The sequence below is a fragment of the Eschscholzia californica genome, unplaced genomic scaffold, assembly GCF_041429995.1.
Source record: "Eschscholzia californica isolate CP2 unplaced genomic scaffold, dmEscCali1.0.p SCAF_6, whole genome shotgun sequence".
In the NCBI taxonomy this organism is placed as follows: domain Eukaryota; kingdom Viridiplantae; phylum Streptophyta; class Magnoliopsida; order Ranunculales; family Papaveraceae; genus Eschscholzia; species Eschscholzia californica.
The window spans coordinates 28643215-28669711 of NW_028238483.1; the positions used below are offsets into that span (position 1 = coordinate 28643215).

Genomic DNA, 26497 nt, shown 5'->3' on the forward strand with positions numbered 1-26497 from the left:
CTTAAAATGTCCCCAGGACATTTCGTCTATGGATCAAATGTCTTAAAATGTCTATAAAGACATTTTGTCTACAAACTCTCAATGTCTTGAAAATGTCTATGAACACATGTTGTCTATAATAACTCATCCGAAATGTCTTGAAATGTCTACGGGACATTTTGTCTATGAAAGTCTGTGAAAGTCCCGCTCCACTACCCCCCCTAAATCTCTTCAATTGTCTTTAAATATCTACGAGACGTTTCGTCCATGGATCTCCCTCCAAATCAAAATCCCTTTCAGAAAATGGGAGAATGTTCGGACACAATCTCGGTTTAATCTCTGTCGAGGTAGGTGACGGGTTGAGATTGAGAGAGAGTAATTGTGGTCGGGCATTCTATAACGTTTGTTCCACTACCCCTCCCCCAAAAACATATGACGATATCTAACGTGTATCAGTTTCTAGTTTACAAGCTCCTTCGGTTTGCTCTAAACAATTTCAACAAGGCTACACAACACGCCTCTAGAGATTCCCACTTGAACCGCATGTGAGAGAAACAAGAGTTTCTCTCTCATCTCACATGTTTAGTCACGTGGAGAGAGAAACAAGAGATAGAGTGAAAAAATCACACGGCCGAGCTCAGTAGCGAGAGCTTGTAACTCAAGTGAGGGCTTAGAAGGTGGTTGGACGATTGGTCGACTCAGCAAAAAAAACAATTTTTTCCATTCATCATAAAAACTGGGCACTCTAGCATCTTCCTTTCCCCAAACCCTCTCTCTCTCTCTCTCTCTACAAAAACCTTTCTTCTATCTCCAAAACAATAATTTTCAGACCAGATGAAGGTAAAAGAAATTCTTCTTCACTATTTCCTACTGTGTTCGTTCTTTTTATTCTGGTGCTCTTAGTACTCAATTTTCCATGTTTAATTTAACAATGGTTTTCTAATTTCCAGTTTCATATACTATCAAACTTCACCCGGTATCTCATCGTCGTAACTTTGTTGTTAGCAACTCATCTCTTCCTCTGTTCTTCCTCTCTCAAGGTCTCTCTTTTTCTCTCTCTAAAACTAAGTATTCTTCTCTTTCTCTCTCTAGAAATGACTGTACATGTTCATTTTTGTTTGATCAGATTGGACAGACCTGTATATCAGATAGGAACTGTGATAAAGGATTACATTGTGAAACCTGTATAGCAAATGGAAATCTACGGCCAAGATGTACTCGAATTCAACCAATTAATCCTACTTCAAAGGTCTCTTATTAAGACTCAAATTCAACATCAAAATACAGACAGACAGAGTCATTTCTGAAAATTAAAGATTTGTTAATTTGATTTTGTTGGTTGTGATTTTTTTAGGTAAAAGGATTACCATTTAATCGGTATTCATGGCTAACTACTCATAATTCATTTGCTCGTTTTGGACAAAAATCAGTCATTGGATCCTTCATTCTTGCTCCTGAAAATCAACAAGATACAATTACTAGTCAACTTAATGTAAGCCCTTCTTTTTTTTACTTCAATTTCACCTCAAATCTCTCTCTCTCTCTCTACTTTCTCTCTCTAAACTTGTTGATTGCTTTTGTGGTGGTGTTATCTCTTTCTGACAACGTTCTCTCATCCTGCTACCTCACTCACTGTGAAAAGACGAGTCATCGCAGGATTATCGGGTCGGGTCTAAGCCCAGCTCGATCACCCTGTTACTGTTGAAAGAAAGAGGCTCGATTAAGTTCCTCTCGCGTGCCCTTTAAAGTTTCTTTTTCAAACAAAAAGTTACGAGGCACTCTTGCCCATCTCTCTCCTTTTCGGATTATTTTAGAAGAATAAAGAAAGGGTTGGTTCTCTTTAAGAACATTTAATTTTAGAAAGAAACTCAGTATGTCCATCATGTTGGGGTCCCTCCTTATAATAAAAGGACTCCTAGTTGGAATAGGATTTCCCTTATTCCTTGTTTGGGGAAAAAATAGAAGTTTCTATTTTTTCAAGCCTAAAAAGGAATTCCTATTTCTTTTGGTAAACCTCCCTATTTATCATTATAAAAGGGAATGAAAGGGAAGAGATTATACACAACAACTTCCAGAACAAAGAGAAGTCAGAGAAAGAGAGATTTCTGAAGTGGTTCTTTCAAGAGAGATTGAAAGAGCAGAATATTGGTTTGAAGAAAAGAAGATTATTAATCTTGTGAAGCAATTTAGTTTGTGGTTATCTTCTTCAACCTTTAGGAATCTAGGATTTGTTCAAATCCTAAGGAGTAAGAGATTTTATTTCTTTGTTTCTTTGTTCAGTTTATCCACCATAGGTTTGGTGAAGAGTTGTCCAAGAGTGTTTCTACACATCTTGAAGAATTGTGTAACCCATTATTTAATTATAGTGGAAGATTTCTAGACTAGGTCCCGTGGTTTTTTACCTTCTAGTTTGGAGGGGTTTTTTGCCACGTTAAATAAACTTGGTGTCTCTACTTTTACTTTCGCATCGTTTATCTTCATATTCCTGAACAAGTTAATTAGGTTATTTTTCCCAACAAGTGGTACCAGAGCCAAGGTTAGATTTATCGTTCAGAATATGGAAGGAAAACAGGAGTGCACTTTACACATGATTCAAGCGAATTCGTGAATAAGAATTGAATGCAGTTGAAAAAGATTCTTCCACTGATCTTTGGCATAGAAGACTCGGGCACATGAGCGAGAAAGGACTTCAAATCCTTCCTAAACGACAAGACTTACCGAACGTAAAAGGTATAAATTTAAACACTTGTTCTCATTGTTTAGTAGGAAAGCAACATAGAGTTTCTTTTCAAAGGAATGCATCTGAAAGAAAATCCAGTGTTTTGGAGCTTGTTTATTCTGACGTTTGTGGACCTTTAAAGGTCAAAACACTTGGTGGTGCTTTGTATTTTGTTACTTTTATAGATGATGCTTCCAGGAAAGTTTGGGCATATGCCATAAAGACCAAAGATCAGGTACTTGCAGTTTTCAAGAATTTCCACAACATGGTAGAACGGGAGACAGGAAAACCATTGAAGTGCATTCGCACGGACAATGGAGGAGAATACATCGGGTCGTTTGAAGAGTATTGCAAAACCCATGGTATTCGACATGAACAGACAGTTCCCAAAACTCCACAACAAAATGGTGTAGCAGAACGCATGAATCACACTATTGTGGAGAGGATCAGATGTATGCTCTCAGAAGCTAAGTTGCCTAAAAGCTTCTGGGGTGAAGCAATGCGTACTGCATGTTATCTGATTAATTTATCACCTTCAGCACCATTAGATGGAGATGTAGCTGAGAGAGTGTGGGCTGGGAAAGAAGTCAGTTATGAACACTTAAGGGTGTTTGGTTGCAGGGCTTTTGTGCATATACCTAAAGATCAAAGAGCAAAGCTTGATGATAAAGCCAAGCAATGCATCTTTTTAGGGTATGCAGATGAGAAATTCGGATACAGGTTATGGGATCCAGTCGATAAGAAGATTATTAGAAGTAGAGATGTGGTCTTTCTTGAAAATCAAACTATTGAGGACTTCGGAAAAGTTGAGAAGCATGAGAATCATAGTAATGATCTCATTGATCTAGATCCACATATCTCTTCTAAGGTTATGCATGATAATGCAGGTGAAGAACAAAATCATGAAGATGAAGCTCATGAAGATGTTCCTATGGGTGATGATGTTGAGCAAGGAATGGAAGTTCAACATGAACCACCAGCTGAATTGAGAAGATCGACTAGAGATAGAGCACCATCTACCAAGTATCCTCCACACGAGTATGTGATGGTTACAGATAGTGGAGAACCACAGTGTTATGAAGAAGCCCTAGATGATGAACACAAGAAGGAGTGGTTGAAAGCTATGCAAGATGAGATTGAATCATTGCATAAGAACAACACTTTTAAGTTGGTTGAAAAACCTAAGAATAAGAAAATTCTTAAAAATAAGTGGGTGTTCAAAATCAAGACCGAAGAAAGAAATTCACAACCACGATATAAGGCACGCCTAGTGGTGAAAGGATTTGGGCAGAAGAAGGGTATTGATTTTGATGAGATTTTCTCCCCGGTGGTGAAGATGTCCTCTATACGGTTAGTATTGGGATTGGCTGCAAGTATGAACCTAGAAATTGAACAACTAGATGTCAAGACCGCTTTCCTTCATGGTGACTTGGAGGAAGATGTGTATATGGAACAACCAACAGGGTTTGAAGTTAAAGGTAAGGAACACTTGGTTTGTAAGTTAGAGAAGAGTTTATATGGGTTGAAACAAGCACCAAGACAGTGGTACAAAAAGTTTGAATCATTCATGAAGGATCAAGGGTATCACAGGACGGCTTCAGATCATTGTGTTTTCGTTCATAAATTTCCTGATGGAGATTTGATTATACTTCTACTCTATGTTGATGATATGTTGATTGTTGGTCAGGATGCTAATAAAATTAGCAGGTTAAAGAAGGAACTAAACAAGTATTTCGATATGAAAGACTTGGGTCCAGCAAAACAAATTCTTGGCATGCATATCTCTCGTGATAGGAAAGCTGGAAAACTTTGGCTATCACAAGAAAGATACATTGAGAAGGTTCTAGAAAGGTTCAGTATGGACAAGACAAAACCAGTGAGTTGTCCATTAGCCGGTCACTTCAAGTTGACTCGTGATCAGTGTCCATCAACTAGAAGTGAGAAAGAAGAAATGGAGAAAATTCCTTATGCTTCAGCTGTAGGAAGCTTGATGTATGCAATGGTGTATACAAGACCGGACATTGCATTTGCAGTTGGAGTAGTAAGAAGATTTCTTGCTAATCCAGGCAAAGAGCATTGGTTAGCAGTGAAGTGGATTCTGAAGTATCTTAGAGGTACGTCTAAAGCTCGTATATGTTTTGGTAATTATAAGCCAGTATTAGTCGGTTACACAGATGCAGACATGGCAGGAGATGTAGACTCTAAAAGGTCCACATCAGGCTACTTATTTACATTTTTAGGGGGAGCAGTGTCATGGCAATCTAAATTACAAAAGTGTGTAGCTTTATCTACTACAGAGGCAGAATATATTGCCATTACAGAATGTTGCAAGGAGATGTTATGGATGAAGAGACTGTTAGAAGAACTTGGTATGAAACAGGATAATTATGTTATTCATTGCGACAGTCAAAGTGCCATCCACCTCAGTAAGAATTCTAGTTTTCATTCCAAGTCCAAGCATATAAATGTGAGATACCAGTGGATCCAAGATGTTCTTGAAGAAAAGGTGTTGAAGATCGAGAAAATCCATACTGACGACAATGGTTCAGATATGATGACAAAACCATTACCCAAAGGCAAACATGAGCTATGTAGCAGTGTTGCAGGTTTGGGGATGGTAGGTCCCTCTTCATAAGTCGGGAGGGGGAGTTTGTTGGGGTCCCTCCTTATAATAAAAGGACTCCTAGTTGGAATAGGATTTCCCTTATTCCTTGTTTGGGGAAAAAATAGAAGTTTCTATTTTTTCAAGCCTAAAAAGGAATTCCTATTTCTTTTGGTAAACCTCCCTATTTATCATTATAAAAGGGAATGAAAGGGAAGAGATTATACACAACAACTTCCAGAACAAAGAGAAGTCAGAGAAAGAGAGATTTCTGAAGTGGTTCTTTCAAGAGAGATTGAAAGAGCAGAATATTGGTTGGAAGAAAAGAAGATTATTAATCTTGTGAAGCAATTTAGTTTGTGGTTATCTTCTTCAACCTTTAGGAATCTAGGATTTGTTCAAATCCTAAGGAGTAAGAGATTTTATTTCTTTGTTTCTTTGTTCAGTTTATCCACCATAGGTTTGGTGAAGAGTTGTCCAAGAGTGTTTCTACACATCTTGAAGAATTGTGTAACCCATTATTTAATTATAGTGGAAGATTTCTAGACTAGGTCCCGTGGTTTTTTACCTTCTAGTTTGGAGGGGTTTTTTGCCACGTTAAATAAACTTGGTGTCTCTACTTTTACTTTCGCATCATTTATCTTCATATTCCTGAACAAGTTAATTAGGTTATTTTTCCCAACACATCATTTGTTGGTGGAGTAGTTGGACACTCTCTAATTAGTATGTCCATCATGTTTTGGTGGAGTAATTTACCATCAAAATTTATTCCTTGTAATTTGAACAATAAATAAAATAAAGGTAGAAATAGACGGACTTTCAGACCTTTTAGGATGACTTAAGGGCTTAATCTGAAATAAAGAATAACAAGAAATTCAATATTTGAAATTTTTTTGAAGATTTTAATTGTCTATTCAATATTAAAAACATAACTACTAAATTATGTATCACACAGGTAACTTTAAGATTGTAGAGTGGCTATGTTGGAGATGTCTTTTGAATCAAGATATCAATTGTGTCATCTATGAAAAATATTCTTAAGTGAGACTTGACACATAAGATAATTTGGATTGTTTCTTTTTGAGTTTTGCATTAGAGGTACTCTTAGTTTGACTTGTTCGAGAGTCAAACTCAGTTTTGAAATTGACTCGTCTTAGTCAAAGTAATTTGAGTCATATTTTCATGTGTTTCATTTTGAGTTAGCATTGAATTCATGTTTAAAACTAAAAAGAATTCATGTTTTATTATGTATCTTGAAAATTCCTTTTAAAACATTGAATTTTGCTGATATGGTTATTATAATTAATGAAAAGGGAGATGCTAGAGTTACTTAGATGATGATTTAGAGGATAATATAATGACGTGGAATTCCCTAAAAGACAAGATTTTTTCAAAGTTTGACTACGATGGGGACCGTTTTTGTTTTCAAACGAGGAAACATGTCATCCTCTAAGTACCAAATTCTAAGTCGCGGGTTAATATTATTGGTTTTGTACTTTTGTCAGGGTGTTTGTCCACACAATTGTTAAGAGTCTTAAATGCGTTCCTAGTGTGACTCACCCACCTTACCAACTGAAATATAATTCAATGTCTGTTGGAGTAATCAACTGGAAGTAGGTTAATAATATTGGTTTTGTTAGTGTGTTTGGCTAGTTTGTGATGTCTGACTCTTACAATTATCTGGTTCGGACTGATTTTGGATCCATTTGAGTCAGACGAGTCAGATTAAGATATTGAAAAAAAAATCCTCATAACTAGAATAAAGTAAAGTGACAGTAAGTTCTTAAAGTAGCAGTGTTGTCTTGCAGAATGGCGTTAGAGGTTTAATGCTCGATATGTATGACTTTAACAATGATATCTGGCTTTGTCACTCCTTTGGTGGAAAATGCTACAACTTCACTGCTTTTGTAAGTGCTTCTCTGCCTCCCCTCTCTCTATATGTATATATCAAGAACCTTGTTTGACTTGCTTCATTAACCTGCAGCAACCTGCCATTAATGTGCTGAAAGAGATTCAAGTCTTCCTTGAAACAAACCCATCAGAGATTATAACAATCTTCATTGAAGATTATGTCACATCTCCAGAAGGCCTCACCAAAGTTTTCAATGCTGCTGGACTTAGAAAATATTGGTTTCCAGTATCTCGAATGCCCAAGAACGGCGAAAATTGGCCAACTATAGATGACATGGTTCAGAAGAATCAACGTTTGCTAGTCTTTACGTCTAAACCCGCAAAAGAAGCTTCTGAAGGAATAGCGTTCGAGTGGAAATACATTGTCGAAAACCAATGTGAATTCCCAATTTCTATTTGTTTCAAGATTTTGTAGTAAACTAATATCATATGAAGTGATCGATGACTTGGTTTTAATGGTGGGGTTGGATCTGCAGATGGTAACGGTGGGATGAAAGCAGGCTCATGTCCTAATCGTGCGGAATCGTCTCCTATGAATACAAAGACAAGATCACTTGTCTTGGAGAACTATTTCCCTGATGCCCCAAATCTAGAGCAAGCTTGCAAACATAATTCAGCTCCATTGATAAGCATGATGAATACTTGTTATGAAGCTGCGGGTAAACGATGGCCTAATTTCATCGCTGTTGATTTTTATAAGGTATTCCTACTACCGCTAAAATAGTCTTATTAGTATCAAAAGCGAGGGGCCCTTTTTAAGGAAGAATCCATTAAGTTTGTAAACATTCAACTCAAAACCAATTGCCACGATTCGAAAAATCCTAGATATTGTATTTCTAGGCAATAAACTTTTCGTCCATGTAGGACAATTCTCGGAGCACCTGTGACACGTGTGAACCTAGCTCTGATACCTTGTTAAATTTATAGGCGTCTAAATTGAAACTAATTAGCATTGACGGGAGATATTTGTTGTTATGATAATCCCTTTATCTACGTGGGACTAATCTCACACAATATACTACCAAAACAAGTTCCTTGAGAGTTTACTTTATTGTCCTGATTTATAGAGAAGCGACGGAGGAGGAGCACCTGAAGCTGTAGATGTTGCAAATGGTGCAATTTGCGGCTGCAGAAGCATTGCTTATTGCAAGGTACACTAGCTAGTACGATTTTGGAACAACCATTCCGTGGCGTGATAAACTGACAAGGCTATAACTCTCAGTATTCCTAATAGCATGTACAGATAGGTTGTTAATAATGTTGTTTTTTCTTAAAACAGATGAATGAGACATTTGGAACTTGTGACCTTCCTGAGGCGGCACCAATACCTGGCATCAGAAGGAAAATATAAAGTTTCGAGTACTGCTTCATCAAATGGAAGCGGGAGATGGTTGCTTGGAATGTTTGTAATGAACATTCTCATGTTGGTAAACCTGTAGATTTTCATGTATCTTATTCTCTCACTTAAATTAACAATTCAGGAAAAGATTTGTCGATAAAAATAAGAAATGACTTTGACTTTGCAAACATCAACTACAATTGAAACTTCTACTATGTACTTCCTTCTACTAGACTTTGAATGAACATAAGCATAAACTGTTCTGCGAAATTTATTAACTTCATTGCAAATGGTAAGGTAATCATCGATATAGCCTTTCGAGTTATGACGATTGCGTAGGCTTTTCAAAAAGAAAAAAATTATCACGAATGGGTTTAGTTTCATGGACATCGTACCAGACCCATGAAGAAAAGCATGTAAACATCTAGTTATAGACACGACAACCAGTATTGCATTTCACCTATCTTTCAGGAGTAGACCCCTCCTAATTCCTATGTGTAATTCAAAAGTTGCTCGATTTTAAAATATGTGTGGTATCTGATTTACGAAGTCCTAAAAGATTATAATTATCATCACAAGGTTGTGTATTTCAAATTTATAACATTTAATTTAAAAAATTGGTAAAGAAGTGAAAGAAGATGGAGAAATTTTCACATCACAGATTATCTTTCACATCATGTTGAATAATTAAACAAAAAGAGAAGAAAAAGGAATAAGAGGAATAATGGTAGAAAACCTCTCCCCAAAACCTGAAATCTTAGGGAGTAGATTCACCTATTGCGCAATATTGTTCTCCTTGTTCTTTGAATTCTTTCTCTTTTCTAGCTTGAGCTCTTGGTTTGGTTTCTAATTTCCTGCCCACTGAGTGAACCATCACAAGCTACCTCCTTCGGGTCCTGGCGAGCATTACGGCTCTGAAAACTCAAACATATGAAGAAAGATAAGTATGATGATACACATTATGGGCTAGATTATCAATTAATCGAGAAATACGAACTTTTATATACCTCTCTGAATGGGAAATCATCAAGTTCAAGCATATGCATCACATGACCCATCTTTGGCCTTTTTTGCGGATCCGGATCAACACATTTTATTGCCACTAAAAGGCTCCGTTTCAGTGACTTTGAAGTAGGTTTCTCGTGTAGCTTAGGGTCTAAGACTCCCTCAGCATTTCGGTTCGCCACCATTGTCTTAAGCCAGTCAACTAGGTTGACCTAAAATACCAAGGATGCAACCAGAGATATGAGGGTATAAACTTGAATCAGTGATCTTAATATAACATCAAAAAGTAATCCAAACAAGGACAAACATAATTTCATCATCATCTAGTCCAATACTAACCTCACCTTGAGGCCTGCTGAAATCCACAGGGTTCCTCCCAGATATCATTTCCATAACAAGAACCCCGAAACTGTAAACATCACTTTGCTCGTTCAACATGCCCGTACTAACATACTCAGGAGCTACATAGCTACAAATACAGATATGGAGCATTACTTTTTTGGTTCAAATTCGTCTTTGTTCAACTATAAATCTTAACACACACACACACACACACATATATATATATATATAGAGAGAGAGAGAGAGTTCAAGACCAACCCAAATGTTCCCATCACGCGAGTTGTGACGTAGCTCATGTCTGATCCCAATAGTTTAGCAAGACCAAAATCAGATACCTTTGAGTTCCATTGCTTATCAAGCAAGATATTGCTTGACTTAACATCACGATGAACGACCTTAGGCTCAAGCCCCTCATGAAGATATGTCAACCTATAAGTTAAGTTAGGTTTCAACCATATAAACACGAATGAAATTGAAAAATGAAGCTCATTAAAAGGTATAAATTGATTAGATTGTTACCCTTTTGCTGTTCCTTGAATAATGTTCATTCGAACCTCCCATGTAAGAGGGCTATAAGGTCCTACATCTCCATGAAGCCATTGCTCTAAGTTTCCATTGTCTAAGTATTCATAAACAAGCATCCTAATACATATACATGTAAGTAGTTTCAATTTAAACTATTCGACGAAAAACAAAGTCAGATTTAAACCAATGATGGTGGGGCAATTAGTAATAAATGGAACTTGAAAAAGGAAAAAACCTATGAGCTCCTTCGGCACAATAGCCAAGCAATCTCACTAAATTCTTATGCCGAACTCGTCCAATTGCTTCAACCTCAACTTTAAACTCCCTCTCAGCTTGTCCCCTGAAGAACAATAACTACCCATTAATGTACTATATCAAACAATTGGGATACTAATTCGGTAATTCCTATGGCAATAGATATGACTAATTTACAATTTTAAAATGGATTTTTGCTTCGAAGAAATTCGATTTCCATATGAATCAAAACAAAAACATCCCAAATTACTTCATTAGATCAATGGGCTAATTTTGTATAAACAAACAATTAAACAAAAGTTGGAAGAAATTCACCTATTGTTATTGAGTAAATTTTTGATAGCAACCTTGGTTTTGTTCTCCAATACACCAAGATAAACAATTCCATAACCACCTTCTCCAATAACTCTATCAGCTGAAAATCCATTAGTAGATTCCTCAAGCTCTCTGAGAGTATACCAATGTCCCCAACCCAAATGAGAAACTTGGGCAGCTACAGAAATAGATACATGATCAACAGGATCTGAAATTTGTTGATCTTGGAGAAGAAGAGCTTGCTTTTCAATCAACCCAACTGGTTCTGGTTCAACAAATGGTGGTGGGATTTGAAATTTGGAATCTAAATGGTGATTTGGGTCGATCTTGATTTCTTTAGAAGGGATTGAGAATGTTTGATTTGGAGAAGACTTTTTTGATTTAGATGTATTATTATTATTCTTAGTGTTAGGTTTAGTAACTAACCAGAGTGAGATTAGAAAGAGAAGAACAAAAGCAGCACCAATGGAAATTCCAACAACAACCCATAATCTAAGTCCAAAGATTGAAGTTGGTTTAGATAATTGATCAGTCAAAAACCCATCTCTATTTTCTGACATTCTTTTGCTTGTTCTTCAATATTTGTTACAGAGGAAGTTAGAGAGAGAAAGAAGAGAAGAATAAGGAAGAATTGAAGTAAGAGAGAGAAAGGGTAATGGTGATTCATAGTGGGGAGTAGTGGGTAGTGAAGAAGAAGATGAGAAAGTAAGAAGTTTCTTCAGCAGCAACAGCAGCTGTCACAGTGAGAGAGGGGATCAAGAAACTTTTGAAGTAAAGAGGACAACCCACTAATCCTTTGTTTAATAATTTCTGCATGAATCTATTTTTTTTTTTTTTTGTTGAAAGTGCATGAATCTATTTGATGAGATAAAAATTGAACAACTAAATATTGATTTGATTTCTCTTTTATTTTCCTTTTCATTGTTTTTTATCTTTTTGAGTATTTTATGTGGGTGATAAAGGGAATAATCTCTTTTTTTTTCTTTTCTTCACTTTGGGGGAAAGATTATGATTCCTTATATGTTAAGGGACTACCTGTTTTTGAATCAATAATTACTTGGTAGGAAAATTGAGGTTGTTCTCTAACTGCAAGTCAGCATGGCAAGCCCATGATTGAATAAGTTGGGTACTTTTTTGTCTGATTTTTTATCTTTGGTACAGAGAAACTAAGGCTTTTTTTTTTTTTGTTGGAAGGAGAAACTAGGGCTTACCTACCAATACTTTCTATCCTGCTTCAAATTCAAGCAACAAAACTTCATTTTTTTCCCCAATAGAAATAAGGTAACTTATTTGTACATACAGTTTTCTCACATAAAATAACTATAGATGAGGAGGGGGTCAATGAGTTTGGCTCACCGACAACTTAATCCTCATTTGAGTTGTATGCATACACGAATAATTCCTCTAAATACAGAGTTTTTGTTTCCCAGAGGATAAGAGAAACATTAACAGACAAATATGAAGTATTTCTTTGTACATGATTTCTTTGGTACCAAAACACTAACCATATTTGAATATCATGTTCCTACTTACTGGAATTTTACTCAAAATATATACAACCCAAATCAACAAAATTGTGTAATAAATATTTTGAGTAACATTACATGTAATACTTAGTGAGACATAACCTCTTCCCTTTCAAAATATTGATTCAAGCTACTAATTGTTGAAAGCAAATAACTTAAGATGTAACTATGCATGATAATGAAGTTCAAGAGAACATGATGCAAATGACAGTCAGAGGAAATAGAACTGAATTCAGATAGACTCGAGATATACCACTTTTACATTGTTAATACTTTTCAAATGAACAGATCATAGATAAATTAATCTCCCAGAATGATTCATATTTTATCTAACCATTCTAGTTTTTTCTGTGTTTTCCTTAATCAGACAACTGATGGGCACTATAGTTCAGTAAGATATGTACAACTACAAAATTTTACAATTCAAAAGTTCAGCGGATCAAATAGTAAAGACAGTGAGGTCCTTCATCTGAACCCATCCATAAGAGCACCTGTCTCCGAGCCTCTTTACTGTAGCTGCTGCCAAAGCGACTACCGGCTGGATTTTTGCAAGTTTTTTTTCTAATGGTATTCTTGTCTTGAGATCCAACTGCAAGCATATCAACAACGAAATGAGAAACTTTCTTGTATATGACACGGATACTGGCATTAGAATCTGATACCCAAGGGAAAAGGGCCAAACCAGGGTGCCTCACATTATACCATCTAAAGTGACAGTGAGTAGAGAACTGCTAAAATTATTTAGGGTGACTCAGAGTCGTACTCAATGCATTGATAGCACAATTTATATCTTTTGATTTTATACCATTGAGATTTTCAAAAAAAAAAAAATTGATGAAAGTATGTGGCCACAAAGATGTTACATCAGCTTTTAATCGGAACTCCGGGTAAGACTATGGAAAAGAAACATTTCTCTTGTGATTTATGCATCTGTCCCTCTCAAAACTTACCACCTTGAAACAATTAACTTTAATTAGAACACTAAAGGAATGGCGCGAACCTTTTCGATGAACCGGACAGTGTCCAACACATTACAGAAATATGTGAGCTGCTTGTATAGATCCGTTTCAGTATACTGCAATTTTCCAACTAGTCAAATTAAGTATTCAGGTAAGACATTAAAAACAAGATAAATGAATTGGTGAGGATAGGAACCTTTCTCACGAGGGTTCCATTACAGGAAGGATAGTTCGGACAAATTGTTCCTCTCTCAGAATCACCTATCACTCGCAGATTTATACCACGAGTTGTGTATTTGCATGTTTCATCGTCACACTAAGGAGCAATATAAACAAAACAATCAGAGTTATATTTGCAGGACACTATTGTGCCGGTAAATCACTATCTGCATGTAATACTACAATTAAAATTGATACATAGTGCCAAGAGATACCGTCATCAAGCCCTTGTAATACATGCGGATAAACTCGTTAGCTTGGTTCTTGACCTGTTGAAAATTGAAATTGGATTGTTTATGTTATTAATCCTAAACAGAGAGATAAGTAACTTGCTGTCAAGATTTCGATAGGAAAATTACCTGGTTAGCTATCATCGCAGAAGACATTCTACCTCTATTATCATTGCCGTCATCTGGGCATCTAGGACAACGCAATCTGCACCAGAAATTAGATGTAGATTCTTTCTCTGCTTCCGACTCTACTGGGGTTTTATTGCTTGATGATGTTAATACTGAACTGGAGATGGAGGTGCAATCAAAAGTACTAGAGCAACTTGGACAAGATAATCGCAAAGGCTCACAACCCTTGTATCTGCAATTTTGGTTTAAGATCGACCAATCAACTTCTCTTATTCTGCTAAATCGTGCAGGGAGACTAATTAACTGAAAGAAATTTCACCTCTCATCGTCATCCATGGTAAATAAGAGCAAGGGAGATGAATCACTAATTGCTGCTTCATTTGTTTTAGATTGGAACTAAACAACAATTGTCACATGGTCAATAACATACAACAAGAGAATCGATGAGGTGCAGCTTACTTTGTATGGTGGTTAATCTAGAGAAGATGTGGCTTACCTTGGATGATTCAAGACCCAGACAATCAGCCAAACGTGCTGGACTTGTACCCTGAATGGAAGCACATAGACGTGATACCACAGGATGAATCTGCATGGAGAACACTACGAACCTTAGATCTCTCCTTGGGAACGGTGAATTATAGAAGAGATGAAAATCGTAAAAATGTAGAAGCAAAACCAAACTTCAATGGAAACAAAGTAACCGGAGAAATTTTGGAGTAAGAGAAGAGAGGCTAGAAGATGTAACGTCAAGGTTCCAACTTATATATGGCTGCTCGAGTCAGATCAAGCCTCCCTCATATGTGTGGAGGGATAATAGAGAGCAAAACTCTAGCAAGTCCTTTTTCCGGGGGGACTTTCTGATAAAATCTTGAATTTTCCAGAAAATATATTGGTTTCGACAGAACATCCCAGAACCAAGTGCCGTCCTTGTAACATATACCTCCAGTCCACACCTTTCCACGGATCAAAATACAAAGTTCTCCGGATGGAGTTTCTGAAGTACTCAATGTCCACTTTAGTTTCGTTAAAATAGGTTAATTACGAGCTGACCAAATTGCCTGATACTACGAATCTAGGTCAAATTGGCACAGTACAAAAAAGTTAACAAAATGCGTTATCAAGTAGATTCCTTACCTGGTGCGCCAAGTAATACTCAATATCAATTATCCAGGCGCCGTTGTCCTTTTTTAGCTCATCAGGATGTCTGGCCCGGTTAGCAATACCAGTGGAAGAACCAGAACTGGTTCCCTGTTCATAATAAACAAATGCGTAAAGAATGTCAGTATATTTGCTTTTTATTTTCTAAGTTATCCTAAGTCCATAATACCAATCACTTAATTGTTATCATCAGAGTTTGTAGAAACTTAAAAGTCACAAGAGCAGAAGCATTTGAGTACTAAATTAATATTTGATGGCAAAAGACAATAAAATGTAAGAAACATGATACCTGCTCACAGCATATAATATAAGGAACTGTATCACCAGCAGAGCATCCAGCGGAATAACCAGCTTGCTTCAACCTAAGAGCTACCTGGAGGAAGATTTATGGCCAAGTAAATTGAAATGAGGTGCACCTAATATAAATACGCATAAATTACGGGGTCAAAATGTTGGCTCACCTGCACATGTGGTTGACTTTTGGCATCCGGGTAGGATTCAGGCGGTTTTGTCAATGTTTTTGTGATGACATATTTCTCAAGTGCTACTTCCCCATTTCTCATCTCTGTTTGTACCTGTTGATGTCGACAAGAATAAAAACTCGATGTTCATTGTGTGAAGCTTCATCTACTCATATATATGTCATCTATATGATTAAGGTGAAAATGTCAATGTTCTCATTTTCTGAACGAATCAACCAACTTGACAATGATCACCTATACTAAAAACAAATTAAACTTATAAGTGACTTTAATAACTATTCAAAACCAAGAAGTAACAAAATTTAGATGCCACTTCATGATATTATGATTGTACCTTTACTAGAGAGCTATGTATAGACTCAACAACATCTTCACATGACCTGCAAGCATGACAGTCAGACAAGTACACGAATTCGAAGACAAGTTACAGTGGACCTCTTTCAATCTCTGCACTCTTTCAATCTCCCATTCAAGTACAAGAGAATCACACAAGTACATTAAGTATAAGGTGGAATAATACCCTCCAGATAATATTTGTCTAAGACAGAAATCCCCTAGTTCCTTTGATAGCAAACTCCAATCACGCCGAACCATGTCAAGACCTTTTCGCTCAATTACCTGCTAAATACAAAATTACCAGCCACATCAAAAAAAAGGTTTGAGTCTCATTTACAGATAGAAGAATGAGTGGATTGAAACATAACCTCATGTTCTGTCCCATCCTTTAGTTTTTGGACTTTGACAGCTGCATATTTCTTTTTCTTGAGAAGCAGCATTCTCTTGTACAAGCCATCAAGATCAATTTCTAAACAGCGATAACTCTTGTTTACCTAAATTTAGAGAAGAATTGTCATTTGTCAACATTCACAGAAAGAATAAGAGCACGAAAAACAAATAGGCTTTCTTTCCTAATTCCTACAATTATAACCAATATAAAAGGATTATAGTCCGACAAGAAAGACCAGGTTGTAGTGACACATCCTACATTCTGCATGGATCATTTTACCGATCTGCTTGTCAAATATCCGTCTGGAGTCTGGACCATTTTTTATTTGTTTCTAGTCATCTAAAAGATATTTGTTTGGTGGTTTTGCTTTTCAGTTTAACTTTTGAAATGCAAACTTTACCAAGACCAGAACATGGACTTCCCATTCCTCTGTATGCAGTATACATGCTGGTGTTCTCTAAAACTCTCACCACTCTACCTACTAGGATATTCAACTTACCTCCTGGATGACTTTCGCTGCTATCTTTTTGGCTTGTGTAAAATCATCAAGTCCACTGTAAATCATGATGGAGTCCGTATCACCATAGATTACCTGTCCAATACAAGATATTGAAATCTCTCAATCAAATGGACAACTTAAACCACTTCATAAATGAGCATAAGAAAGAAAAAAAAAACATTGGTTATACTAATTGTGCCCAGAATTTAAGAAACCAACCTCCAACTTCATTACATTTTGGACAAGATCAACAGTACTTTGTAGAATCTCCCTACCCTGAAAGAAATGTTAATTGAAAATAACATCAAACTACCAATATTTTTTCGGACAAGGACAAAATATCAATATTTTGAAACAAACAGAATTTACTATTTGCTGCTACACTCACTTGTAGTGTTATGAGCTCTGCAAGTGGCTTAGCATAGAATCTTGAGTTGGAAAACCCCAAGCACCCATACATACTGATTGCGAGTCAAATGGAAAGTTAAACTTCATAGAAAGTAATAAAAACTGACATGATATGGAAGATTATTAAGGCGCCAAAAAGAAAATCTGGAAACCTGTTTGCTGTGAGTTTTAGTGCTTGCTGTTGAATGTCAAGCTGATGAAGTCTAGGACCAGATGCATGATTCATGCATCGCTTAACATTTCTCCTGTTCTCCACCAAATCCTTCAGCAACTACAAAATTGAGCAAGTGATAGTTGAGAAAAACCTAGATTCCATCAAGGCAGAAGATAAAGATGAAGAGTAAATATGATACAAACAATACAGATAGATGGCACCCAATATAACAAGAAAAAAAAAATCACTAGCATCATCTTAAACTACCAAGAAAGCTTTGTCAGATAACTCTCATAATCAATATTTTATGGATGTCAGGAACTTGAATATAGCAGCATATCATCCTAAATTAGTTTTTGTAATCCACTTACAAATGCAAACATATGTATCTCCCGTGTTCTCCACTTCTCCCTAAGTGTACCTCCAGTTTTCTTCTCTAGCGACAGTGTGCCAATATAAGAAATCGTGCAGAAATGACAAAAAAAAACAATCTATATTTTCCTGTGATTGGTTTGTTTTTTTTCCTTTTTAATAATTTGATTGGTTTGTTTAGGCGTCAACCATCCAAAAATGGTCATATATGTGAGCTAAAGCCTAAAAAATGGCATGAAAATTGAAGTTCCTCAAAGACTCTCCAATTCCAGTCTGCTGAGTGATATCTAAAGAACAAAAAGATGGTAATTACTACCTACTTAGTCCCTTCTATGTGAAATAGATTTCTTTCTTTAACTACTAGAACGGTTGAGCCACTATAGGCAGCCTGGTGGTAACTTTCGCAACTTGAATGTAACTTATTTGTCAGAACCTCAAGGTGCATAGACCTCATTTGCATCTTACATATGCTGCTGCATTTTCTTTTGAAGCTTCTTGCCTTCTTACCTCTAATACCTAGTCTCTCAGGACAAAAAGAGCTAGGCATCACCAAGACGTATATATGTATATATTTATAATTATATGTATATGTATAGAGATAGAGAGAGATAGAGACGAACGGCATTCTGGATTCATATATGAAAAAGATAGATTTACCTTGGGCAGAACTCCAGTTGTTCTCGAAGATGGCAAACGAGGAGCTGATTCGTCCGTAGATTTTTCCACTGTTGTAAAGCAGATATTGTATTCCTGTAAAGTACATAAAGATAAAAGTTCCAAACAAGTAATAAATAGAAGTGTAATTTCCTCACTCATATTGGATAACAGGAAACAGTTTATGGAAGAGCTTATACACAACTGAGAAGAAGACCAAAAATGTTGCTAACCTGGATTATCGAAGGGTAAAGACTATTGAAGTCAAGAAGTAATATATACTTGTCATATAAACCTTTTTTAGGTTCCAAAACTAATCCACCAGCGTAGGCTGGACCTTTTCTCTTTCCGTGATTAAGCTGCTGAGGTTCATTCTCGGAATTGAGTTCGTTATTGTTCAAATCATCAATATCCTCACCATCAGCACTATGAATCGTTTTCCGTTTTGTCAGGGCATCCTTGTCACGAGCAGAAAGTTTATCAGGAACAATGAACTTCTTTTCATGAAAAGCATGCAGTAAAAGATATTCCACTCTCTGTGCCCTGGCACCCTGAAAAACACAGATATCGGATATGTATAAGAAATCAATATCATTTCCAGCTGAACTTCCAAATCTCGACATAAAAATCACATGTAAAAATTACTAACCTGAAGAGTCTTTCCCCAGAGATTACCGCTAATGTTAGTAAGTTGACGTGTAAGAGGAAGAACACTTAAATGGAACATCAATTCCATGGATAACCCAGCGTCTGTCTCTCCATACTCAACCTAATTCATTAAAACGTTTAAGTTTGAACATATTATTTAAACAAAATTCATGGTTAGAAATCCTATTTACAACCCAGTTTTCTAGGAGACATAAACTTCGGGAGACATAGACTGACAATTCAACAAGGCAAAGGTTTGGATATATCCAAATGTACTGCTGCATATTATATAAAGACTCCAGCAAATAATACCCAACGTTGTAGAGTGAAGGCATGCAATAAATGCAAGAAAATAACATGTCATTACTTAACATGAATATGATATAGACAAGAAAGTTTGAATTATTTTGTCCTTGAAAATAAAATTATATATCTTGTCTCAATTTAATTCTCCAACATTAAAGTTAGGCAAAAGTTTTGTTTCACACAATCTAAACCTACAGGCAAAACCATCATAAGAATAATAAAGAATTCAGTATAAGAGCATACTAGATCCAGAAGAGATCCTGATGTTTGGAATGCCTTGGGGATATCATGTGGAGCAATCTCCTTCCTATCCCTGTTTAGCTGTGTCTTTGCAAGCTGTGTTAAGGAGTAACTGACCTGGAAGAAAACCATCCATGTTCAAATTAAGAGTACGCGAGTAGGTCATTTACCTATGTTTTTCAGGAAGCCATTCTCCTAGTAGAATTAGAAAAGAAGGAAAACAGGGACATCCTTACCTCCTTCAATAGGTCACGAGCACAAAGATATGTATCACATAAGAGTCGGCCTGAAATACAAGACATGATCCCTGGACTTGCTCCTGAACCAAAAACAGTGTTTCCCTTTGTAAGCTTAGGCATAACTGCACGCTTGAGCCGGCCTATTTTGGACCATATGCTACTTGGTACTTTGCAGGCCTGGAAAATAAAGTTACAGAAAATTCAACCACATGGAGTAAATTCAACCTTATTGAGGCAAAAGTCGGCAGCCACATTGCTGACTGGGATAGGAAAATCAGGTAGAAGGAATCTACTGAGAACCAATATGAACCAGCTGAAGCTGGCTTGGTCTAAATAGAAATCAATATTTTTGTATCTCCATCCAAAACTCCAAATAGTACCAAATGAATATCTTGGTCGCCAGAGAAATGAGAAAAAAACTAGAAAACAACTAATTATGTTGTGCGGCCACTTCACTAATTTATTATTATGTCTGTGTCATTTATTATAGGGCACCAAGGGACAATAACAATGAACGAAGTAACACATCAGCGTCTTGCTAGATCATGTCATTGGTCACTTCATTAGCTTATCCAGATTACTGGGCAGCTCTGATTACCTTCACCATATTCAGTGAGTTTGTCAATTGTAAGATTTTTCTAATTACACGATTTAGCAGAAAATAACCTGAGCTCTGTGGAGAAGAATGTCTAAATCAAACCCAGAAATATTGTGTCCAACTAGGATGTCATTGTCCAATCCGTGTAGTTTATGCATCAGACAAGTTAACAAGCCCTTTTCACTGCAAAAGAAAATGCAAAAAATGTAAGATTCAAATTAGGGAAGTCCAACTGTAGTTTTTTACAAATATCTTCATATCCTTCTATAGAACCCAAAAATAAGCTGACACAACATATGAGGGAAATTCAAGCGTACTTGCTTGCAACCGATAGGACATCACAGCCAGCTTTTGCATTCCTATCTGTAACCTCCTTCGTAAAACCCAATGGGAATATGCCCCCTTCAAGCTTACGAACAACAGTGAAATGGCTAAGTCCTCCGGCTCTCTTCCATTGTGATGCCAACATGGGAGCATCAATCTATATACTCAATGTAGGAGGTAACATCAGTAAAATTTCATGCATAAAAATGATCCGTAAGCTGTGGTACAAAACAAAAGCAACCAATAACACCAAGTATGTGAAAACCCTAACTGCATCTAGTTTAAGAATAATGATTATAAGCTTACGAATCACTAACAGTTGAAAGTTAGCAATGACTATATGAATTAGACCCAAGCTATTGTCAAGTTGGAAAAGAAACAAACCATCAACACAAACTAACTCTCGTGTATGATAGCTCTTTGGTCCAACAAAAGTTACAAACTATTCAGCTTCTTTAAGACTGTTGCAGACATTTTGCTGAAATAAAGCAAGATTTAACACAACATGCCTCACTTGAAAAACCAACAAGAAAATCCAACGCAAATTAAACAAGTACTGTCACAGAAGCATATATTGGATACCTTGGCCTCGCGACAGCAGATCACAGAGGCAGAAACAATTTCATTCACACCCTTCTTTTCGTTAATGACTGTCTTCAGATTTATTGATGAAACAATTACTGGAGGAGTCTCGAAAGGGGGTTTTGGCGAAACTATAATGTTCTTTGGATCATCAACTGTAAGCTCGAGCTTACACCAGCTTTCCTATTGATTTCAGCCCAAACTATGATCAGTTCATGTTTTGGCTTACAACAAAAGGTACAAACCCACTCGAACAAAATGACAAGCAAGAATTTGAAAACTCACATGCTGAGGAGCTGGGCGGCCGGCAAAATTTGAAAATGATAACCAGGATGGTCCTTTTATTTTCCTTTTGATCAAAAACAGTTCCAGTGCACTGCATGAAATGATTTTAGAATGTCAGTTAATTTCATGCTTCAATGAGTATAATGCGATATTTCGTTTGTCGTTTGCACTTGCACAAAATCGCGCTAGGCCCAAAAAGTACTCTAGGTTAGTTATGTGTAATTTAACAACGGTCGATCCAGAAGTATAAAAGTTGCAAGTAAAGATGAGGACGTAATAAGTCAAAAATATATTTATATGTATTCCATGTTTTCTTATCATGATTTTAATGTTCATTTTCAACCCCTTGAGTCAGTATCAGACATATGGTGGGGTCAAATAATTAAAGGGTGTGACTTAGAGTCAATATCAAGTTATCCCTGCTTTGTTAGATTACCTAGCTCACTTGGGGTCAAGCATTAGCCATCCCTTGTTTTGAGGAAGAAAAATGCAGCCATGCATTAAGGTAAGGTGGATGTAGAAAATTTGGCCAATGAACTTAACTTTCCCTTTCTCATCCAGATGAATAGTGTTATAAATAGCCTCCTTCATTCATCAAAAAATTTTTATCATCCCATTCTCAAGTTCTTCATTGTATATGTGAGAGAGAAAGAAAGAATGTGACATGAAGAGAGTTTTGTAAGTGTGGCGGTGAGAGAGTTGTAGTGAGAGTTCTAACCGGGGAGTGAACGGGTCGTTGTTTACGGTAACTCGGGTAAGTTAACTTCACAATCTTACTGGATTAGCTTGGTGTGGACCATTGCATCCTAAGATCAATGTATTTCGGTATCAGAGGAAAACTCTTAAGTAAACTGATCACCTATTTGGAGTGGCTTAATTTTTTATTATGCCAAATGCATGCACCCTGTCTACGGTACCACGTCAAAGTAGAGCATGCATCACTACCACAAAATATATCCAAAATATGAAAAGCTGCAACACAATAAATCTCCTACACAAAGATCCATTTGTTATCTTTGTACCTGCTATGAGTTCCAAGCAGAGCAACAAAATGGGTTCCCTTGAGATCTGTAGGAAGTGCTGGATCCTGCGTTTATGCATTTCAGTAATAAATTAGAAACAATGAAGAATGGCTTCCAAAGTCAACATAAGTATGCGCATTATCCTGATAAGAAGTTAAGAACAGGAAAAAGTAAGGCTCGGGATTTCAAGGTTAAATATTTCACCAACCAAATATCACATAAACATGAACGCAGAGAAAATATAGCCACAAGGACATCAATTTCGTTTGAAACCATCAAACCAAACTATCATTTGAGAAGAGCTGGTCTTTAATAGACTATACACTGCAAGAACTTATATCTACAGCCTTTTTCGGCCAAAGACATGTCCCTTGGAAAACTATAATCCTGAAATTAGGAGCATTTTTTTTAAACGAAATTAGGAGCATTTTAAAATAATAAGATGAAATAGCGGTCATTGTGAAAATGTTCTGAATGTCAAACATCCCTTCATAAGAAACTAAAACATTATTCCAAGTGCCTTTTGTGCTTTCTACAGATACAGTCATACAGAGGACAGCTAAAAGAAGAACCTTGACAGAAAATGGAATAAATCAATGGCACTTTCACTAATTTAACTGCCAACTCTCCTGTCCCTGTTTAACCTTATCAATGTGATATAATAATTGAGAAAAGGTATACCTTAAATGGGTAAGTTATCTTAAGAACATAATTTTCCCCGGTAGGTACATCTGATCGTTCAAATGCATAGCCCCTCTGCATAACAAAAACATTCTTTTAATAATGAAGAAAAGAAACCAGAAATAGTTAGGGAAGAGCATTGAAAAAAAAAGTTTTGCTACCACTTAATTGTTACATACCTTAACTGGAGCGATACTAAAATTTGACACATTCAAATCTAGTAACTTTGTTGATATTTCATGCTTCAATGGTGATGCCATCTCCTAACAAAGATATACAAGAAACAACAAGGAAATAACACTCAGTATCATATTATATCCCAGAATAAGTTATGTATCTGGAGAATGGAGCATTAAGAGACAAAGTTACATGTAGCTTTGCTCGAAAAACTGTTGGTGAAATCCGGGATTCTGCTAAATCTGTCTCGAGATCTAATATTGTGTCATTTGGAAAGACAGAACCATTTGGAATTACATAAACACATCTTTGCATATTTTTTACAATTGCACAGCAGCTCTGATATGTGGCCTTTGTTTTCACCTACATAATACACAAGTCAGTTTCTCAATATTGTTCCTCCAGCCAAAAGTTATCTCGAGTAAATCAAATAATAGTTAGGATAAAAAAGCATGTCTACATTTAATAAATGAGCTACCTTGCATGATAGATGTGGTCATTAGAAGATGTCAGTAATTTTCATATGAAAGATAAAATTGTAGAAATCACCATCTACTTAATGAGTTCATATACAGTTCCGTAGAGAAAGACTGGATATTAGATTACCTTTCCAAACACATAAACATTGCCTGCATTGGCACCATACGACTCCTCGTGAGCATCAATGATGAAGAAAGAAAGTGACCCATCAGAATTCAAATCAAAAGCTGGTTTCTCTTCAGAGAGAGAATCACCATTGGAGTTAGCTTCCCCTTTGATGGAACCGGTGGAACTAGAAACAGACTTGGAGTTGGTCTCCCCTTCAACAGAGCCGCTATTCTCATTATTTCCACTCCATATATTCCGCCAGTCTGCAGTAGCACTAAGATTGGGATCTATTTCATTCTTAATCTTCGCGTTAAGAGAAAACACCTCCCCTCTCTTCACTGGTTCCACTACTTCACTCATTTTTGGGGCTTCAGCCACAACCATACATTTATCAGCAGATGAACTACCATTCTGAGAAAACTGGTCAATACCCATATCACATGATACCATTTTCTCATCTTTGGATTCCTTCGGAACATCCCTTTGACATCTCGAATCATCAAGACCACCCATTAGGGTTTCATTTCTAGAGAAATTGGTAGAATCAGTCCTAACCACAGAATCAGTCCTGACAAATCCACGATTCTCGCACTTCACCGAAGTGATAGATGGGGGTAAAAAGGATCCTGGTTGTGCTCTACGTCGCCTCAATCTATCGTTGTCATCCGGAGCAAACTCAGCAATAACATCATCAAGAATACTATCTGAAGCTACTTCTTTACTCTTATCATCCCTACTATTACTCCCTTTTTTCAGAACCGAAGAAGTAAACATCGAAGATAAACGTTGCTTACCCATCAGAGCACCAGCAGCAGCAAGAGGATTAGGTTTTTTGGGTGGTGCTACTTTTTTCACTTTCTTCTTTTTCTTCGCCTTTTCAGTTTCTTCGTCAGATTCATCAGACGACGGAGGGCCACCGGCTTTAGTCCAATCTTCTTCCTCACCTTCGTCTACATATCCATGACCATCGTCACCTACGATGAAGTCTCGAGCTTCTTCTCCGCGTTTAGCTACGAGAGAGGCGTACTGATCTTCAGGTAGAGTATCATAGATCGGTTCTTCAATCCGTACTTGGTATTTTCTTACTTCAGATCGCCGGTCGCCCTGGCGGAGGGCTTGCAACCGGTCAAGAGCCTCGGCACGTGAAGTATCGACATTTTTGTTCCTTCGCCTGCTTGAAACTCGAGGTTCTTCCGCCATCGATCTCTCTCTAGGTTCTTCCGCCATCGATCTCTCTCTAGGTTCTTCCGCCATCGATCTCTCTCTAGATTTCTTCTCGCTTTTTGTTTACTCTCTCTCTCTCTCTTTCGTATGTGAAGTTTAGAAAGATCTGGGTCATCTTCTATGAATCAATTGAAAATGGCGGCAAAATTAATGATTTTCGCGCCAAAATGATTTGTGTTTCTTGGTAGGTCGTATATTCGGGCAGAAAAGGAAAGATTGGGTACGGAAGATCCTACAAAATGACGTATCAAAATTTAAAATCCGTGTACCATAATAACCCCACCTTCCAAGTTCCAACTATGTAAGAAAAGCATTTGATCTCAAATACGAAAAAAAACCCACTCGGCAATAATATTATAAAAAAAATATAATTTCTAAATTGTTGGCAATACTTTTGAAACTGTTGACAACATTTTTAAAATTGTGACAACATATATAATTATGTTCTTAATCATGTGTGAACAAAAACAAATTTGTTCATACATTTACAAAATTGTTGAGAGCAAACTGTGTTTTGTACATAAATTTTCAAAAATGTTTTGTAATTTCAACTTTTGAGTTTTTTTACATTATTGTTCCGGGTTGGGCTTCATTTGATATTTTGACCCGAATTTTGGGTCTTATAATTTTCCTCTCCTTCCAAAATGACCTTCTTTTATATAGTTTTTGGCCAGGACTTCAATAGTTGATTTTTTCATTGTCGTTTGACTTTTCTTGTGGAAAGTAGAGGGGATAATTATCCCCATCAAAAAGAAAGATAACTGAACAATTGGATAAAATAACTTGGGTGGGTAAACTAGTCTTCATTCTGTGACTTGTAAATTTGTCCGTTGGTCTTAAAAAAGAGACGGAAGATGAAATTTTTATCTAGCATCCTGTAACATTGAAGGTGGACTAAATGAACACCCAAAAATTTCCAAGAGAATAGAGGGATGTCTACAGGGAGGAACCAAAAATTGATTCCAATTCATCCGTTATTATTCTCTAAACAAAGATATCATGCCCCAGTTGAATCTTAAATGAAAGAAATGAGTCTCAATACCTGGTAATTAGGATTGCTGTCAAAATATGAGT

General features: G+C 36.6%; 3 protein-coding genes across 6 annotated transcripts; 1 reads left to right on the top strand and 2 right to left on the bottom strand.

Moving 5' to 3' along the window:
* Positions 1-296: 296 nt before the first annotated feature.
* On the top strand, positions 297-8820 carry LOC147533222 (PI-PLC X domain-containing protein At5g67130-like). Of its 3 annotated transcripts, none has more exons than XM_086648364.1 (10): positions 297-569; positions 729-819; positions 930-1019; positions 1106-1228; positions 1334-1471; positions 7109-7207; positions 7285-7588; positions 7688-7911; positions 8279-8362; positions 8491-8820. In XM_086648364.1, exons 2-10 carry the CDS (start codon positions 814-816, stop codon positions 8560-8562), a joined length of 1140 nt encoding a protein of 379 aa, XP_086504490.1. In that variant the 5' UTR covers positions 297-569; positions 729-813; the 3' UTR covers positions 8563-8820. The 3 variants fall into 3 exon arrangements, with proteins under 3 accessions (XP_086504490.1, XP_086504491.1, XP_086504489.1); XM_086648365.1 differs by having other exon boundaries at positions 361-593; XM_086648363.1 differs by lacking the exon at positions 297-569 and adding an exon at positions 572-619.
* A 359-nt stretch (positions 8821-9179) lies between these two features.
* LOC147533223 (putative serine/threonine-protein kinase At1g01540) lies at positions 9180-11988 on the bottom strand. 2 transcript variants are annotated; one of them, XR_015227734.1, is made up of 7 exons: positions 10993-11988; positions 10658-10762; positions 10417-10539; positions 10156-10326; positions 9900-10024; positions 9558-9767; positions 9180-9464 (listed from the first exon to the last, which is right to left on the bottom strand). XR_015227734.1 is itself a non-coding variant. In XM_086648362.1 (7 exons), exons 1-7 carry the CDS (start codon positions 11550-11552, stop codon positions 9372-9374), a joined length of 1392 nt encoding a protein of 463 aa, XP_086504488.1. In that variant the 5' UTR covers positions 11553-11988; the 3' UTR covers positions 9180-9371. The 2 variants fall into 2 exon arrangements, 1 of the variants encoding a protein (XP_086504488.1); XM_086648362.1 differs by having other exon boundaries at positions 9895-10024.
* A 747-nt stretch (positions 11989-12735) lies between these two features.
* Positions 12736-25711, bottom strand: ICU2 (DNA-directed DNA polymerase). Its single transcript, XM_086648361.1, has 31 exons — positions 24218-25711; positions 23804-23974; positions 23614-23697; positions 23435-23509; positions 22754-22818; positions 21732-21822; positions 21447-21629; positions 20858-21021; positions 20609-20723; positions 19940-20119; positions 19707-19820; positions 19159-19278; positions 18743-19060; positions 18513-18605; positions 17482-17600; positions 17310-17382; positions 17141-17197; positions 16922-17014; positions 16400-16525; positions 16216-16313; positions 16030-16075; positions 15675-15788; positions 15503-15586; positions 15190-15303; positions 14552-14641; positions 14375-14451; positions 14056-14287; positions 13912-13965; positions 13674-13793; positions 13519-13593; positions 12736-13107 (listed from the first exon to the last, which is right to left on the bottom strand). Exons 1-31 carry the CDS (start codon positions 25451-25453, stop codon positions 12958-12960), a joined length of 4731 nt encoding a protein of 1576 aa, XP_086504487.1. The 5' UTR covers positions 25454-25711; the 3' UTR covers positions 12736-12957.
* Between the last annotated feature and the right edge of the window lie 786 nt (positions 25712-26497).

Bases quoted from the DNA above. Each gene is read 5' to 3' on its own strand.
- LOC147533222 (XM_086648364.1), top strand. The intron at 1,229-1,333 runs GTCTCTTATTAA...TGATTTTTTTAG, and splicing joins CAATTAATCCTACTTCAAAG to GTAAAAGGATTACCATTTAA. The intron at 7,208-7,284 runs GTAAGTGCTTCT...ATTAACCTGCAG, and splicing joins GCTACAACTTCACTGCTTTT to CAACCTGCCATTAATGTGCT.
- LOC147533223 (XM_086648362.1), bottom strand. From the start codon at position 11,552: ATGTCAGAAAATAGAGATGGGTTTTTGACTGATCAATTATCTAAACCA. The intron at 10,327-10,416 runs GTAACAATCTAA...CTTAACTTATAG, and splicing joins ATTCAAGGAACAGCAAAAGG to GTTGACATATCTTCATGAGG. The intron at 10,025-10,155 runs GTTGGTCTTGAA...CTGTATTTGTAG, and splicing joins CGCGTGATGGGAACATTTGG to CTATGTAGCTCCTGAGTATG.
- ICU2 (XM_086648361.1), bottom strand. From the start codon at position 25,453: ATGGCGGAAGAACCTAGAGAGAGATCGATGGCGGAAGAACCTAGAGAG. The intron at 20,120-20,608 runs GTTATTTTCTGC...TTTATTTTCCAG, and splicing joins TTCTTCTCCACAGAGCTCAG to GCCTGCAAAGTACCAAGTAG. The intron at 17,383-17,481 runs GTTTCCAGATTT...ACTCGCAATCAG, and splicing joins CTAAAACTCACAGCAAACAG to TATGTATGGGTGCTTGGGGT.